The following is a 12717-nucleotide window of genomic DNA, read 5'->3' as shown; positions in this document are numbered from 1 at the left end:
CGGCTATTTAACCCCCCCGCGACATCGCTGCAGATCATTGATTTAAAGCGGGCGCTTTAAATCAATGCACTGCAGTGGCTTTTGCGGTGCCATAGGCCGCCGCCGCCACCACCCGCTTCTCTCCCCCTACCTGTCAGGGTGGTCCGGGCCATCCATCGTTTCTGTAGTGTCCGGGGGTGTTCTGGGTGAACCGGTCCGGGCTGTACTTCTTCTCCGGGGGCCATCTTCTCCACTCCGGGCAGGCTCCGGCCTAGTACGCTGCATAGAAGCCGCTGCGCAGTGACGCCCGTGCGCAGCGACGCACCTGACGTCACGGCGTAGCGGCGTCTATGCAGCGTACTAGGCCGGAGCCTGCCTGGAGTGGAGAAGATGACCGCCGGAGAAGAAGGACAGCCCGGACCGGTTCACCCTTCACCCGGAATGGCGCCGGACACTACAGGAAGGAGGGAGGGATGGCCCGGACCACCCCCATTATGGGTAAGTTAAATTTTTTTTTATTGACTCGGAGGGTGGGGGAGGGGCCCGACCGGTATAGTGGTATGGGCAAAAATCCATACCGGTATACCGCCCAGCACTACGGTGGGGGGTGAGACGCGGTGCGGTCGGTCGCGGTGTGGTGCGGCGGGTCGGGGTGGGGGGAGTCAGTCGCGGTGCAGGGGGCATTATCGGCAAGGTAATTGCCGATACCGATAATGCCCAAAATTGGGATTATCGGCCGATAATATCGGCCATACCGATAATCGGTTGATCCCTAGGTAATGCATGGCTGTCTGTGGAGGAGGTGCATTTCCAAGCGGTCCTAGCACTGGCTTGTTCTGCCGGCATCTGCTGTCCGCGGAATATTCACAAAAAAATCTGCTGTGTGAATATATCCTAACCGTGTCTTAATGGGGGAAATGCTAAGAGCTACCGACACTGTTGGATGTCTATTTGGGTATGAAATAAAACTGCACTTTTCCTGGAGCTGATGGTGGTTGCCAAACTTACAAAATCACTTTTTTATTTTGCGGCCAAGTGTCAAGAAGGCGGAGCTGATCTGCTCAAGTGTCACAGCCTGCCACACCTCCTCACAAGACCTTAACTAACCATTTCAGCTTGCGGATTGGTCACTACTGCTTTTAAATACCTTCTATTACTGTGTATTCCGAATATGACTAAAAGCACTTGGTGAGCTAAAAACGTGTCGGTCTAACTCGTGACACACTCACAAGATGCCTCGTAATAATGAGAAGTTAGATTTTAAAGGGGTACTCCCCACAGACATCTTATCCCCTATCCAAAAGCCGCTGGGATCCCCGTGATCTCCATGCAGCACCCGGCATTCTAAACAGTAGGTTTAGAATGCTGGATTTTCGCGACTGGAGAAGAGACATCACACCACGCCCCCTTATGACACAATGCCGCTCCCCCCTCCATTAATTTCTATGGGAGGGGGCATCATAAATAATGCTATAAATTTATTGCATTGGTTAATACAGTCTTGGCAATGTTAAATACATGTAAATATTTGGATGCTTGGGAACGTAAAACTGTATTTAATAAAGGTTATTTATTATAAAAATGCACTTTGCTTTAACATAACTTTTCTTTATAAATAAAGTTTACTTCAGCCGTATTACGACCGATGCCCCGCTTCGGCATTTTCTAGCGCCCGTGTTATCAGCAGGGTGAGTATGCACTTTTCTTCTGTGTCATCATCTGGTTAAAACGAATAGAAATGCAGATAATGTAATAAAGATGTCAAAAGCAGAAGGGTTTGCAGCCAGTTTCTGCTTTGGACCTTTATCTATTAAATTTATATCCTGTAGACCCAGTGGTCTCCAAACTGCGGACTTATAAATTTAGCAAAACTACAACTTCCAGCATGCCCGGACAGCAAACGGCTGTCCGGGCATGCTGGAAGTTGTAGTTTGCAACAGCTGGAGGTCCACAGTTTTAAGAACACTGCTGTGGACTATGGGGGAGATTTATCAAAACCTATCCAGAGGAAAAGTTGCTGAGTTGCCCATAGCAACCAATCAGATCGCTTCTTTCATTTTGCACAGGCCTTTTCAAAAACGAAAGAAGCGATCTGATTGGTGGCTATGGGCAACTCAGCAACTTTTCCTATGGACAGGTTTTGATAAATCTCCCCCTATTAGTGGTGATGAGTCCTTCTTCACCATCCGGGGCACATTACTGTAGTGTCATGGGGCACCAGGCTGAGGAAATACCCCGAGTCCGTGAGTCATCAGCAAATAACATAGCGCACGATTCCTTTCCCTCGCTGCTCCCGTATCCGGTGACAATGCCTCAGGATGCTCAGCATTCCATGGAACCTCTTATCCACCTTAACTTGGGTAAATTCTTTGATATCTTGGTCGACAATAAAAAACTGGCCTGAGGGGAGAAGAATAAAGGAGTCATCAGGAGACCTTTGGGAAGCAAAGTGCCACAGCCTGTTTGTCAGACATCTTCCTCTTCCCAATTCCTAAACAGGACATTGTGATGACTGTCTAACAATGTTGTAGATATAGCAGAGGTGCAGCCCAGTCACTGTTTCTACAGGTTTATGAATACACTCCTATGGTCATCTCCATTTCCTCAGTACAAAGAGTGTCTGATTGAATCAGTGCTGAGGCTGCTGCAATCACAGGACTTCATTAAAGGCGTACTCCATTGGAAAGCTTTTTTTTAATGAACTGGTGCCAGAAAGTTAAACAGATTTGTAAAGGACTTCTATTTAAAAATCTTAATCCTTTCAGTACTTATTAGAAACTGAGTAACTGTACTTATTAGAAACAAAGGAAATTATTTTCTTTTTAAATTTATTTTTTGTCTTGTCCACAGTGCTCTCTGCTGACATCTCTGTCCGTGTTAGGAACTGTCCAGAGAAGCATAGGTTTGCTATGGGGATTTTCTCCTGCTCTGGACAGTTCCTTATGCGGGCATCAGGTGTCAGCAGAGAGCACTGTGGACAAGACAAAAAAGAAATTCAAAAAGAAAATAATTTCCTCTGTAGCATACAGCTGCTTATAAGTACTGGAAGGGTAAAGATTTTTTCAATAGAAGTCATTTACAAATCTGTTTAACTTTCTGCACCAGTTGACTAAAAAAAAAAAAAATAAATAAAAGTTACCCCTTTAACTTGAAATTCCCTGATAACATATTTAGATAGTTCTCTCTACATACTCACTGACAACTTGTATTTTCCTGCTAAAATTTACATAACTAAATAAGTAATTTTATCTGTCTTACTGCTCTTGCAGCAGGGAGGAAGTAAAGGGCTGCAGTAATTCAAGTCTCCTCTTCCTCAGTCCATATTGCCATATCATCTAATAATTAATAATGTTAAAGAGTAACTATAATGGCAGGATACACATACAAACTCCTGACAACTTCATAGCCCGCTTCAAAAACAAGCAGTCTATGAAATTAACAGAAGTCTTATACAAGTCTTTTGGTACTTCTGGTATTTTGTAGACTGTTCACTTTAGCAGCGGGCTATAGAGTTGCTCGGTGTGTAAATATGTATACATTACAGTTATCCCTTAAAAGGGGACCCAGATACTTAAGCTGTTATCCCCTATACCCATGAGAGGGGGATGAGCGTCTGATCGCAGGGGGTTCCAACCACTGAGATCCCCCGTGATCTCCTGCCCGGTGCTCTGAAGATTTTTTTGTTTAGAACACAGACTACTGTCCACTCTCCCCCCCCCCCCCCCCCTGCAATCTCCTGAACGGGGACCCCAGCAGTCTGTTGGATGGGGGCGTGCTGACCCCCGCACGGAACGGCTGCTTCCGTCAGAATGCCGGGGACCCCATTCAAGAGATCAAGGGGGCCCCAGTAGTCAGACTCCCAGCGATCTACAAATTATAAGTTATATTTCACTACAGAACTCCTTTAAGTACTGGAGTTCCCCTTTAACTCTAGAGATCAGCAAACTTAAAAAAATCTGCTTCAACAAATTTTGTGAACGGGTTTATCCTCTAGTAATAATTGCCCCTCAACCTCCACGAAATCAATCATTGAGGTACGGGATATGGAGTACTGCAGTAAAGAGTGGAAGCAACATGTAAAGCATCAGATGATGTGACCTGTGTGAATATTTCTAAATACCTTAATTCACCTCTATATATATCTGCTCCATAATAACTTATCAGTCTGGTGCGGAGGCTGCCAAGACAACTGCAGGGTATCCGCATCAAAATACACATTAAACACACACAGATATTGCTGATAAATATGCTTCATGTGCACTTACGCTAAAGGTGCCCATACAAATTACATACATGTTGGCCAAACCTGCCAATGTGTTTGGAATTCTCCATATTCTTCACTGACAATAGATGTCAAGAGAAAGCAGGATCAGGCATAAGGTTGCATTTCCACATATTAAATCCTCTGTTCAAACAGTAGATAAGAATGCAATATCCCACGAGTAAAGGGTAAATGTTTGGCATCGGATGGGTACTATTATAAATGTTAATAGGCTTTATGATGTATTTGCTCTCCAGCTCTGCCATACTGTAAGGCCTTAAATGGGCACTCTCATTAAAACAAATGTTTGCTGTTGCACTCCTTATGGTAGATTAAAAAAAAAACCTTTCTAATGCACTTTCTTATCAAAAAAATTAAGTTTCCTGTGTTTTGTGTATAAAAAAAGCTGCCACTAGGTGTCTCCCTACTTGTCCAGAGCACATTTCCCCCTATCTTTTGCACAGACTTTGGACTCCTGCTGGCCTGGCAGAAGTCCAAAATTAGGAAATGCAGTCTGGAGTGCTGAGGGGGGGGGGGGGGGGGGGAAGTGGTGCAGCCTTAGCCAATCACAGCTCATCTCACACTGAACTGCTCTGGGCTGTGGGTAGTAGAGTGAGGGAAGAAGTTCTCCCCTGTATGGCTTCAGATGAGGTCACGTCTGCTGGGGAACGCCCCTTCCCAGTCTGTGAATATGATTAAGTAGAAAATACAGAGCAATATCAAGGTAGAAAATTAAAATTAAAATAAAGGCAGGGGGTGGTTTATCATGATGGGGGCAGTGAGCTGGGAGGATTATAAGATCATGACAGGAACTCTTTAAGGCAGTGGTCTGAAACTGTGGCCCTCCAGATGTGGCAAAACATCAACTCTCAAAATGCCAGGACAGCAGTATGCTGGGAGTTGAAATTTTGCAACATCTGGAGGGCCACAGTTTCAGACCACTGCCTTAAAGAGTTCCTGTCATGATCTTGTTAAATTTTATAATCCTCCCAGCTCACTGCCCCCATCATGATAAACCACCCCCTGCCTTTATTTTTATAAAGTTATAAAGTTTTTATAAAGAGTGACACAAATCAGACCACCCTGCAGGGAGATCACAAAAGATAGCAGACATCTAGTGGTTAAAGTGGGAACTACGCCTTTTATAGGAGGCCATTGTATAAAAGTAAAGGAGTGGTCAGAGGTTACATAAGCCCTGGTCACCTGTCCTTAGTTGAGAACAAGGAGTAATAGTTAAAAAGGGATACTCCTCCCCTAGAAATCTTATACCCAATCCAAAGGATAGGGGATAAGATGTCTGATTGCGGTGGTCCCGCTGCTGGGGACCCCCACGATTTCAGCTGCAGCACCCCAGACATCCGATGCACGGAGCGAACTTTGCTCCGTGACGGATGACTGGTGATGCGGAGGCTCGTGACGTCACGGCTATGCCCCCTCAATGCAAGACTATGGGAGGGGGAGAGACGGCCATCACGCCCCCTCCATAGACTTGCATTGAGGGGGCGTGGCTGTGAAGTCACGGGCCTCTGGCGCTGCACCCAACGCTGTATACGAACGCCGGGTGCAGCAGGGAGATGGCGGGGGGTTAACAGCAGCGGGACCCCCGGGATCAGATATCTTATTCCCTATCCTTTGGATAGGGGAGAAGATGTCTAGGGGTGGAGTACCCCTTTAAGAAAGCAACAAAAAGAAGCTGTCGCACACCTAGCCACGATCATGCTGACATGATAGAGAAAGTCAAGGGTAGCATAAGAGGGAAGTTGAGCAAAGACTCTTGCGTCAAAACACAGAATGTCGTTTGCCTCTATGTCCCGGTCCAGTTAGCAGATTGATCTACAAGTCACAGAATACCCACCTCGATGCGCCAGCAGGAACATGTCTCAGCAGGGCCAGGTCAGCTTGTGTGGGATCCTGTGCCATTCTACAAAAGCTACCTCAGTTACACCTTCGGGAAGATCCTGGGCAGTCAGTACTACGTTGGCTTTATGCCAGAGCCCCAAATATATTTAGAGTCATTTACCAGTGCAGAACGCATCAGGCTATCACCATTGTTACCTACAAGAAGTCCTGGGATAGAGCCGACCTCTGGGTCAGACACGAGAGTAACACGAGTCATTTATTTCCAAGCTAAATTCATGCTTCACAGTCACACAGGAGCAGCACCTCTCCTCTGCAGACACCAATAGTAACCCTTTCAGCACCACTACCTGGAGTATAAGGACTTTTGTACCATCTGAAGTTACCGAGTAAAATTGCATTGCACCTTCTCCTCTTCTCCCTGTGTCTGGAATCTTGCACCTACACCATCAAGGGCACCCCAACTTCCAACACAGTAAACTGGGCCACAAGAGGAGCACGAACGATTATGAGGGCATCAGGAGCGAATGATATCTTTTATACAAATCTGCTTGATGACATATAAAATACCTTTTGTATCCTGAGTCTCCTCCTCTTTGAAGCGCCCCAGCTGCTTCCTGGCTATGTTGTTGAGGGTTTTCAGAGGCTGATGCATAATCTTGTACTTCCCCACAACGGCTTTGTTGATTTCTTCAATCAGGTGGTTGATCTGCTCGTACGTCATACGGTTTTTCATATACCTGTTTAGGAACAGTGAGGACTGGTTCAGCCGTTTACAACACTAACAACACATTATTCAGGAATAGAAAAACGGAGTTAAAAGGAGATCTGCAGCCCTAGATACTTATTCCCTATCCGCAGGAAAGGGGATTAGTGTCTAATTGCGGGGGGGCGACCACTGGGACCCCCCACGATCTCCTGTATGGGGCTCAGTCCCTGCAGCAACTCTCCCATGCAGAAGGCGAGTTGGCCGCAACCGACACGCCCCCTCCATGTATCTCTATGGGAGAGGCGGAGATGCAGCGTTCCTGCATCCCCGCCTCTCCCATAGAGGTGTAGGGAGGGGGCGTGTCGTCCACCTTAGTGAGGTCAACAACAACCAGCATTAGCCATGGCAATGCTGGGTCCCCGTACGGGAGATTGCGGGGTACCAGCAGTTGGACCCCTCGCGATCAGACACTTATAGGTGTCTAAGACTGCAGTACTCCTTTAATTTATTGCTTAAACAGCGCCACCCATTTTCAGCTTGTGTGTGATATTACAATTTGGCTCCGTTCACTTCAACGGAACTGAGCGGCAATACGACACACAACCTGAGGACAAGGGTGGTGCTTTTTTTGGGGGGGGAAAAAAAAAAAAATCAGCTTTGTTCTTCTATTCCTGGATAGCCTCTTGAATCAGTCTCTACTATCTTTTACTCTCCCACATCGTCCAGGGTGCTGAGATCTATGATGCTGTTTGCAGGATATTAGCAAATTAATGTGTCACTAGTCAGGTGTTCAGAGGCAGCCTGTCTTTGCTTCAATGGGTGGAGAGACCGCTCTGCAAGAATTGTAGTTTTGCAAAAGCTGGAGGTACCCTGGTCAGAAAGTTCGCTCATCTCTACTCTGGAGCAAAGCATACATAATCCATACTATAAAGAGAAGAAGTGAGGAGGCACTCATGGTTTCAAGGTGCAGCAGGTTTCTTTATTTTCGGTGCAAAACTGGAGCAGCATAGCATCCGCAGGACGCCATTGCAGGTACATGGGTGCAGTGACAATTGTTTCACGCCCCTTCTGATGAAACGCCCAGAAGGGGCATGAAACAATTGTCACTGCACCTGTGTACCTGCAATGGCGTCCTGCGGATGCTATGCTGCTCCAGTTTTACACCGAAAAAAACAAACAAAAAGTTCCTCCTTACTTCTCTTTATAGTATATCCAACTTTAGGACTCGTTTTTTTTTGGCAGAACAAGAGCCCACTAAGCAGGCGAGGCAGTTTTTGTAACTCCCATATGTGCTCTAACTTGCCCTGCAATGCTGCAGTGTAAAGCAAGGGGAAGGACAGAGCCAGAAAAAAAAAAAATTATGCAACTTGAGTTTGTTCTGCTATGGACTTAACTCGTACACCCGTTTATCCTGACTCCAGGGAAAAAAAAAAAATATACAGGTTATCTAATTGCTTTGGGGTCCAACTACTGGGACACCACTGCTTCATTCTCAAGGGAGATCATGGGTGGAGGTCTCAGCAGTCAGACCCCCCCCCCCCCCCCCCCATTAGATAGTTATAGCTAATTCAGTGTTTCTCAACCAGGGTGCCTCCAGCTGTTGCAAAACTACAACTCCCAGCATGCCCAGACAGCCTTCGGCTGTCTGGGCATGCTGGGAGTTGTAGTTTTGCATCAGCTGGAGGTGCACTAGTTGGTAAACACTGCCCTAACCTAAGGATAGGGGTATAACTCCATTAAGGATGTATTTATGCAAGAATATTTATGATATGACAATGAGATTTCTATGTCAATGATGTTTAGATTTTGGGTGCAATAACCTGCATACAGCCTTTGTACAGGTGGTGGGTATAGCAATGTTTTTACCTAATATTTGCAGGCTTTCATGACCCCCAAAAAATTATTTTGATCAAAGCCACTGACAGTCGGATAGGCATGGCGCGAGGTACGCGATGCCCTGCTGCCGCCACGTTCACCCCCTGTATGTCAGCGCTGGGACCGCTATGTGATTGACACACAGGTCCCAGCGCATGCGCCCTTCAGCTAATCTAACGTGCGCGTCGCTGTGTGTCATCCAGCTAGGAGAAAGTCTGCGGTAGGAGCAAGCGCTCAATGGGGGAGCGAGCGCTTGCTGGATGACACACAGCGGTGCGCACATTAGATCAGCTGAAGGCGGGGCATCGCGTACCTCGCACCACGCCTATCCGACCGTCAGTGGCTTTGATCAAAAGCTATTTTTTGGGGTCATGAAAGCCTGCAAATATTAGGTTAAAACATTGCTGTACCCACCACCTGCACACAGTACAAAGGATGTGTGCAGGTTATTGCACTCAGATTTCATGACAGTTGTGCTTTAACCCCTTAAGGACTCAGCCCATTTGGACCTTAAGGACTAAGACAATTTTATTTTTACTTTTTTGTTTTTTTTCCTCCTCCCCTTCAAAAAATCATAACTCTTTTATATTTTCATCCACAGACTAGTATGAGGGCTTGTTTTTTGCGTGACCAGTTGTCCGTTGTAATGACATCACTCACTTTACCATAAAATGTATGGCGCAACCAAAAAAATACTATTTGTGTGTGGAAATTAAAAAGAAAACCGCAATTTTGCAAATTTTTGGAAGGTTTTGTTTTCACGCCGTACAATTTATGGTAAAAATTACATGTGTTCTTTATTCTCTGGGTCAATACGATTAAAATGATACCCATGATTATACACTTTTCTATTACTTAACTTTTTAACCAAATTAGTACGTTTAAAATCCCCCTATTTTGAAGACCTGTAACTTTTTCATTTTTCCGTATAAGCGGCGGTATGAGGGCTAATTTTTTGTGCCGTGATCTGTACTTTTTATTAATACTATATTTGCTTATACAAAACTTATTACATTTTTTATACATTTTTTTGGGAATAAAATGTTATTAAAAAGCAGCTATTTTGGACTTTTTTTTTTTTTTTTTATGTTCACGCCGTTCACCGTACGGGATCATTTACATTTTATTTTAATAGTTCAGATATTTACGCACGCGGCGATACCAAATATGTATATAAAATAATATTTTTATTTTATTTTATTTTTTTTTTTACACTTTTTGGGGGTAAAATAGGGAAAATGGGACAATTTACGTTTTTATTGGGGAAGGGGGTTTTTCACATTTTTTTTTACTTTATTTTTTTACTTTTATTTTTACACTGTTACAGTCCCCATAGGGGACTATTTATAGCAACCATTCGATTGCTAATGCTGTTTAGTGCTATGTATAGGACACAGCACTGATCAGTATTATCGGTCATCTTCTGCTCTGCGGGAAGGTAGATCAGAGCAGAAGACTCCCGGAAGGCAGCGGAGCCAGGTGAGGGGACCTCCGTCTGCCGTGCAGGATGATCGGATCGCCGCGGCAGCGCTGCGGGCGATCCGATCATCCTGTTAAGTGACCGCGATGCTGCAGATGCCGTGATCTGTATTGATCACGGCATCTGAGGGGTTAATGGCGGACAAAGATTTGTAAATTACTTCTATTAAAAAATCTTAATCCTTTCAGTACTTATGAGCTTTTGAAGTTAAGGTTGTTCTTTTCTGTCTAAGTGCTCTCTGATGACACCTGTCTCGGGAAACGCCCAGTTTAGAAGAGGTTTGCTATGGGGATTTGCTTCTAAACTGGGCGTTTCCCGAGACAGGTGTCATCAGAGAGGACTTAGACAGAAAAGAACAACAGAAGCTCATAAGTACTGAAAGAATTAAGATTTTTTTTAATAGAAGTAATTTACAAATCTGTTTAACTTTCTGGAGCCAGTTGATATATAAAAAAAAGATTTTTCCTGGAATACCCCTTTAAGCCCCAATGATAACAATTTGCAGCTCTATATGTGGGCAATATAAATACACCTCCAGTCCCATTACTAATTCTCTTGCTCGGGTTGAATTTATTTGCCTCCCCTCGCTTTACACTGCAGCACTGCTTGCTCAGGTTGGCTTCTGTCTGTGTTACAGTTGTCCTAACAACTGGGCATTTCACATTCCTACTTGGCGATGACTTACGCTGGCACATTGGCGAATTCTTGCACCGTAATCAGCTCCATTTCTTTGATGTGTTTGGCTTTGACAGGCTTCTTAGCCGGCTCCGGAGCGGTGACCTTAACTTCTACCGGAGGCTCCTCACCTGGGACTGCATTACTAAGAGAGGGATGACACAAAGCATTAATATTCAGAGGATAAAACGTGTCATCTCAGAGGAGGGGGAAGCTGCTGCCAACATTACTCATTCTGCCACACATATATTAACACAGAGCTTTAATCTACATAATGCAACATTTTATGTTTAGCTAAGAGATGGGTGGGGACTGGATGAAGGGCAGATCTCAGGGGTAAGTGACTGCAAGGTCGATGCAAACAGCGGAGGGCTGGAACCATTTACACAAGGACTGGATGTGCTGCATTATTATTTATTTTTTATAACATATTTTACATAGTAGATACATATTCTTTTTATATCATATATACAGCTGGTAAAATAAGTATTGAACACGTCACTATTTTTCTCACTAAATATATTTCCAAAGGTTCTATTGACATGAAATGTTCACCAGATGTTGGTAACAACCCAAGTAATCCATACAAAGAAAACAAAACAAATATGCTCAGAACTTAACTTATGTGTAATAATGTGAAATTACACAGGGATAAAGTATTGAACACATGAAGAATGGGGAGGTGCAAAAAAGCCTGGAAAGCCAAGACAACAGCTGAAATCTATAAGCCCCTTGTCAGTACAAATGAATATCAGCTGGTTCAGTCCTATCTGATAGCTATACAAAGGTCTGATTGCTAAGGTGTCAAACGAGGCACATCTCATCATGGGTAAAAGCAAAGAGCTGTCTCAGGACCTTCAAAACCTAATTGTTACAAAACATAATAGCGTTGGTTACAGGCGCATTTCTAAGCTTCTGAATGTTCCAGTGAGCACTGTCGGGGCCAAATACAGAAGTACAGAAGACAATAATTTCACTATAAATTTGCCTCGGCCAGGAGATCCTTATAAGATTTCTGAGGAGTAAGAAGAACAACAATATAGACCGTGTAAAAGGATAAACAGGCTACACGTATGCCAAATAAAGCCACCTTAATTAATTACAGAAAAAATTATAAAGATCCCTCAGGAAAAAGGGTGCTTCTTAAAACTTAGCTTTTACTAATGCAGATCAAATCTCACCAGTCACATATAAAATAGTGGATACCAGAGATGGTGATATAATATAATAGCCTGAAGCATATAGGTAAAAAAATAAAAATAAAATCAGTCCACCTACAAAGTAGTGACTACATATGGCCCGTGTCACCATTGCATCAGATTAATGGGGTCAGTTTAACCATGCATAAACTCAATGGTCAGATCACTGTACTCTGCAGTTGCATAACTCAATGCTAGGTGCCTACAACAATTAATGAATAACAATAATCCCACTTCCGACGCGTTTCTGCAAGCGCCAGTTGAAATACTCAACACAATTACTTCCTCAGGGGAAACATTCAGGGACCTGTGCAAGGATAGCACAACTTCAATAGAAAAATCTGCATTCACCAAGAGTAACTAGATTATAGAGTGAACACCTAGTCTAATATCCAGGATAGACCCCAATATATGGACATAGATAGGTATGGAGGTACCGTCACCATGTTAGCTCCCAAGTGGCATATGTTTCACACTTCAGGGGTTCCGGTAACTGGTTCTATACACCTCGGGGCCCTAGGTTTAGACGCTTCTGTTAAAAGATTTACATTCGAACGCGGCAGTGGCAGAGTTCCCGCTGTGTTGCCGGGATCGCGCGCAGTAAGAAGAATAATAAGAAGAGTTGTCCAAGAGCCAAGGACACTTGTGGGGAGCTTTAAAAAGACCTGGAATTAGCAGGTAC

At 44.3% G+C, this 12717-nt stretch overlaps 1 protein-coding gene across 6 annotated transcripts in view; it reads right to left on the bottom strand.

Moving 5' to 3' along the window:
* Positions 1–490: 490 nt before the first annotated feature.
* The window catches only part of SKA1 (spindle and kinetochore associated complex subunit 1), a 32649-nt gene continuing 20422 nt past the window's right edge, over positions 491–12717 (bottom strand). For 4 of the 6 annotated variants that reach the window (XM_056544193.1, XM_056544204.1, XM_056544214.1 and 1 more), the window contains exons 5-7: positions 10847–10981; positions 6668–6837; positions 2075–2379 (exon numbers count right to left, since the gene is read on the bottom strand). In XM_056544193.1, the coding sequence (XP_056400168.1) occupies positions 2231–2379; positions 6668–6837; positions 10847–10981 (454 nt within the window). In that variant the 3' untranslated portion in view covers positions 2075–2230. Of the gene's footprint in view, positions 1699–2074; positions 2380–6667; positions 6838–10846; positions 10982–12717 lie in introns of those variants that run through there. The other 2 variants (XM_056544224.1, XM_056544177.1) reach the window with 2 other exon arrangements.

Source organism: Hyla sarda, chromosome 1 (assembly GCF_029499605.1).
Source record: "Hyla sarda isolate aHylSar1 chromosome 1, aHylSar1.hap1, whole genome shotgun sequence".
NCBI classification, from domain to species: Eukaryota; Metazoa; Chordata; class Amphibia; order Anura; family Hylidae; genus Hyla; species Hyla sarda.
Note: the sequence above shows the minus strand (reverse complement) of the source record. Positions and strands in the feature narration are given on the sequence as shown.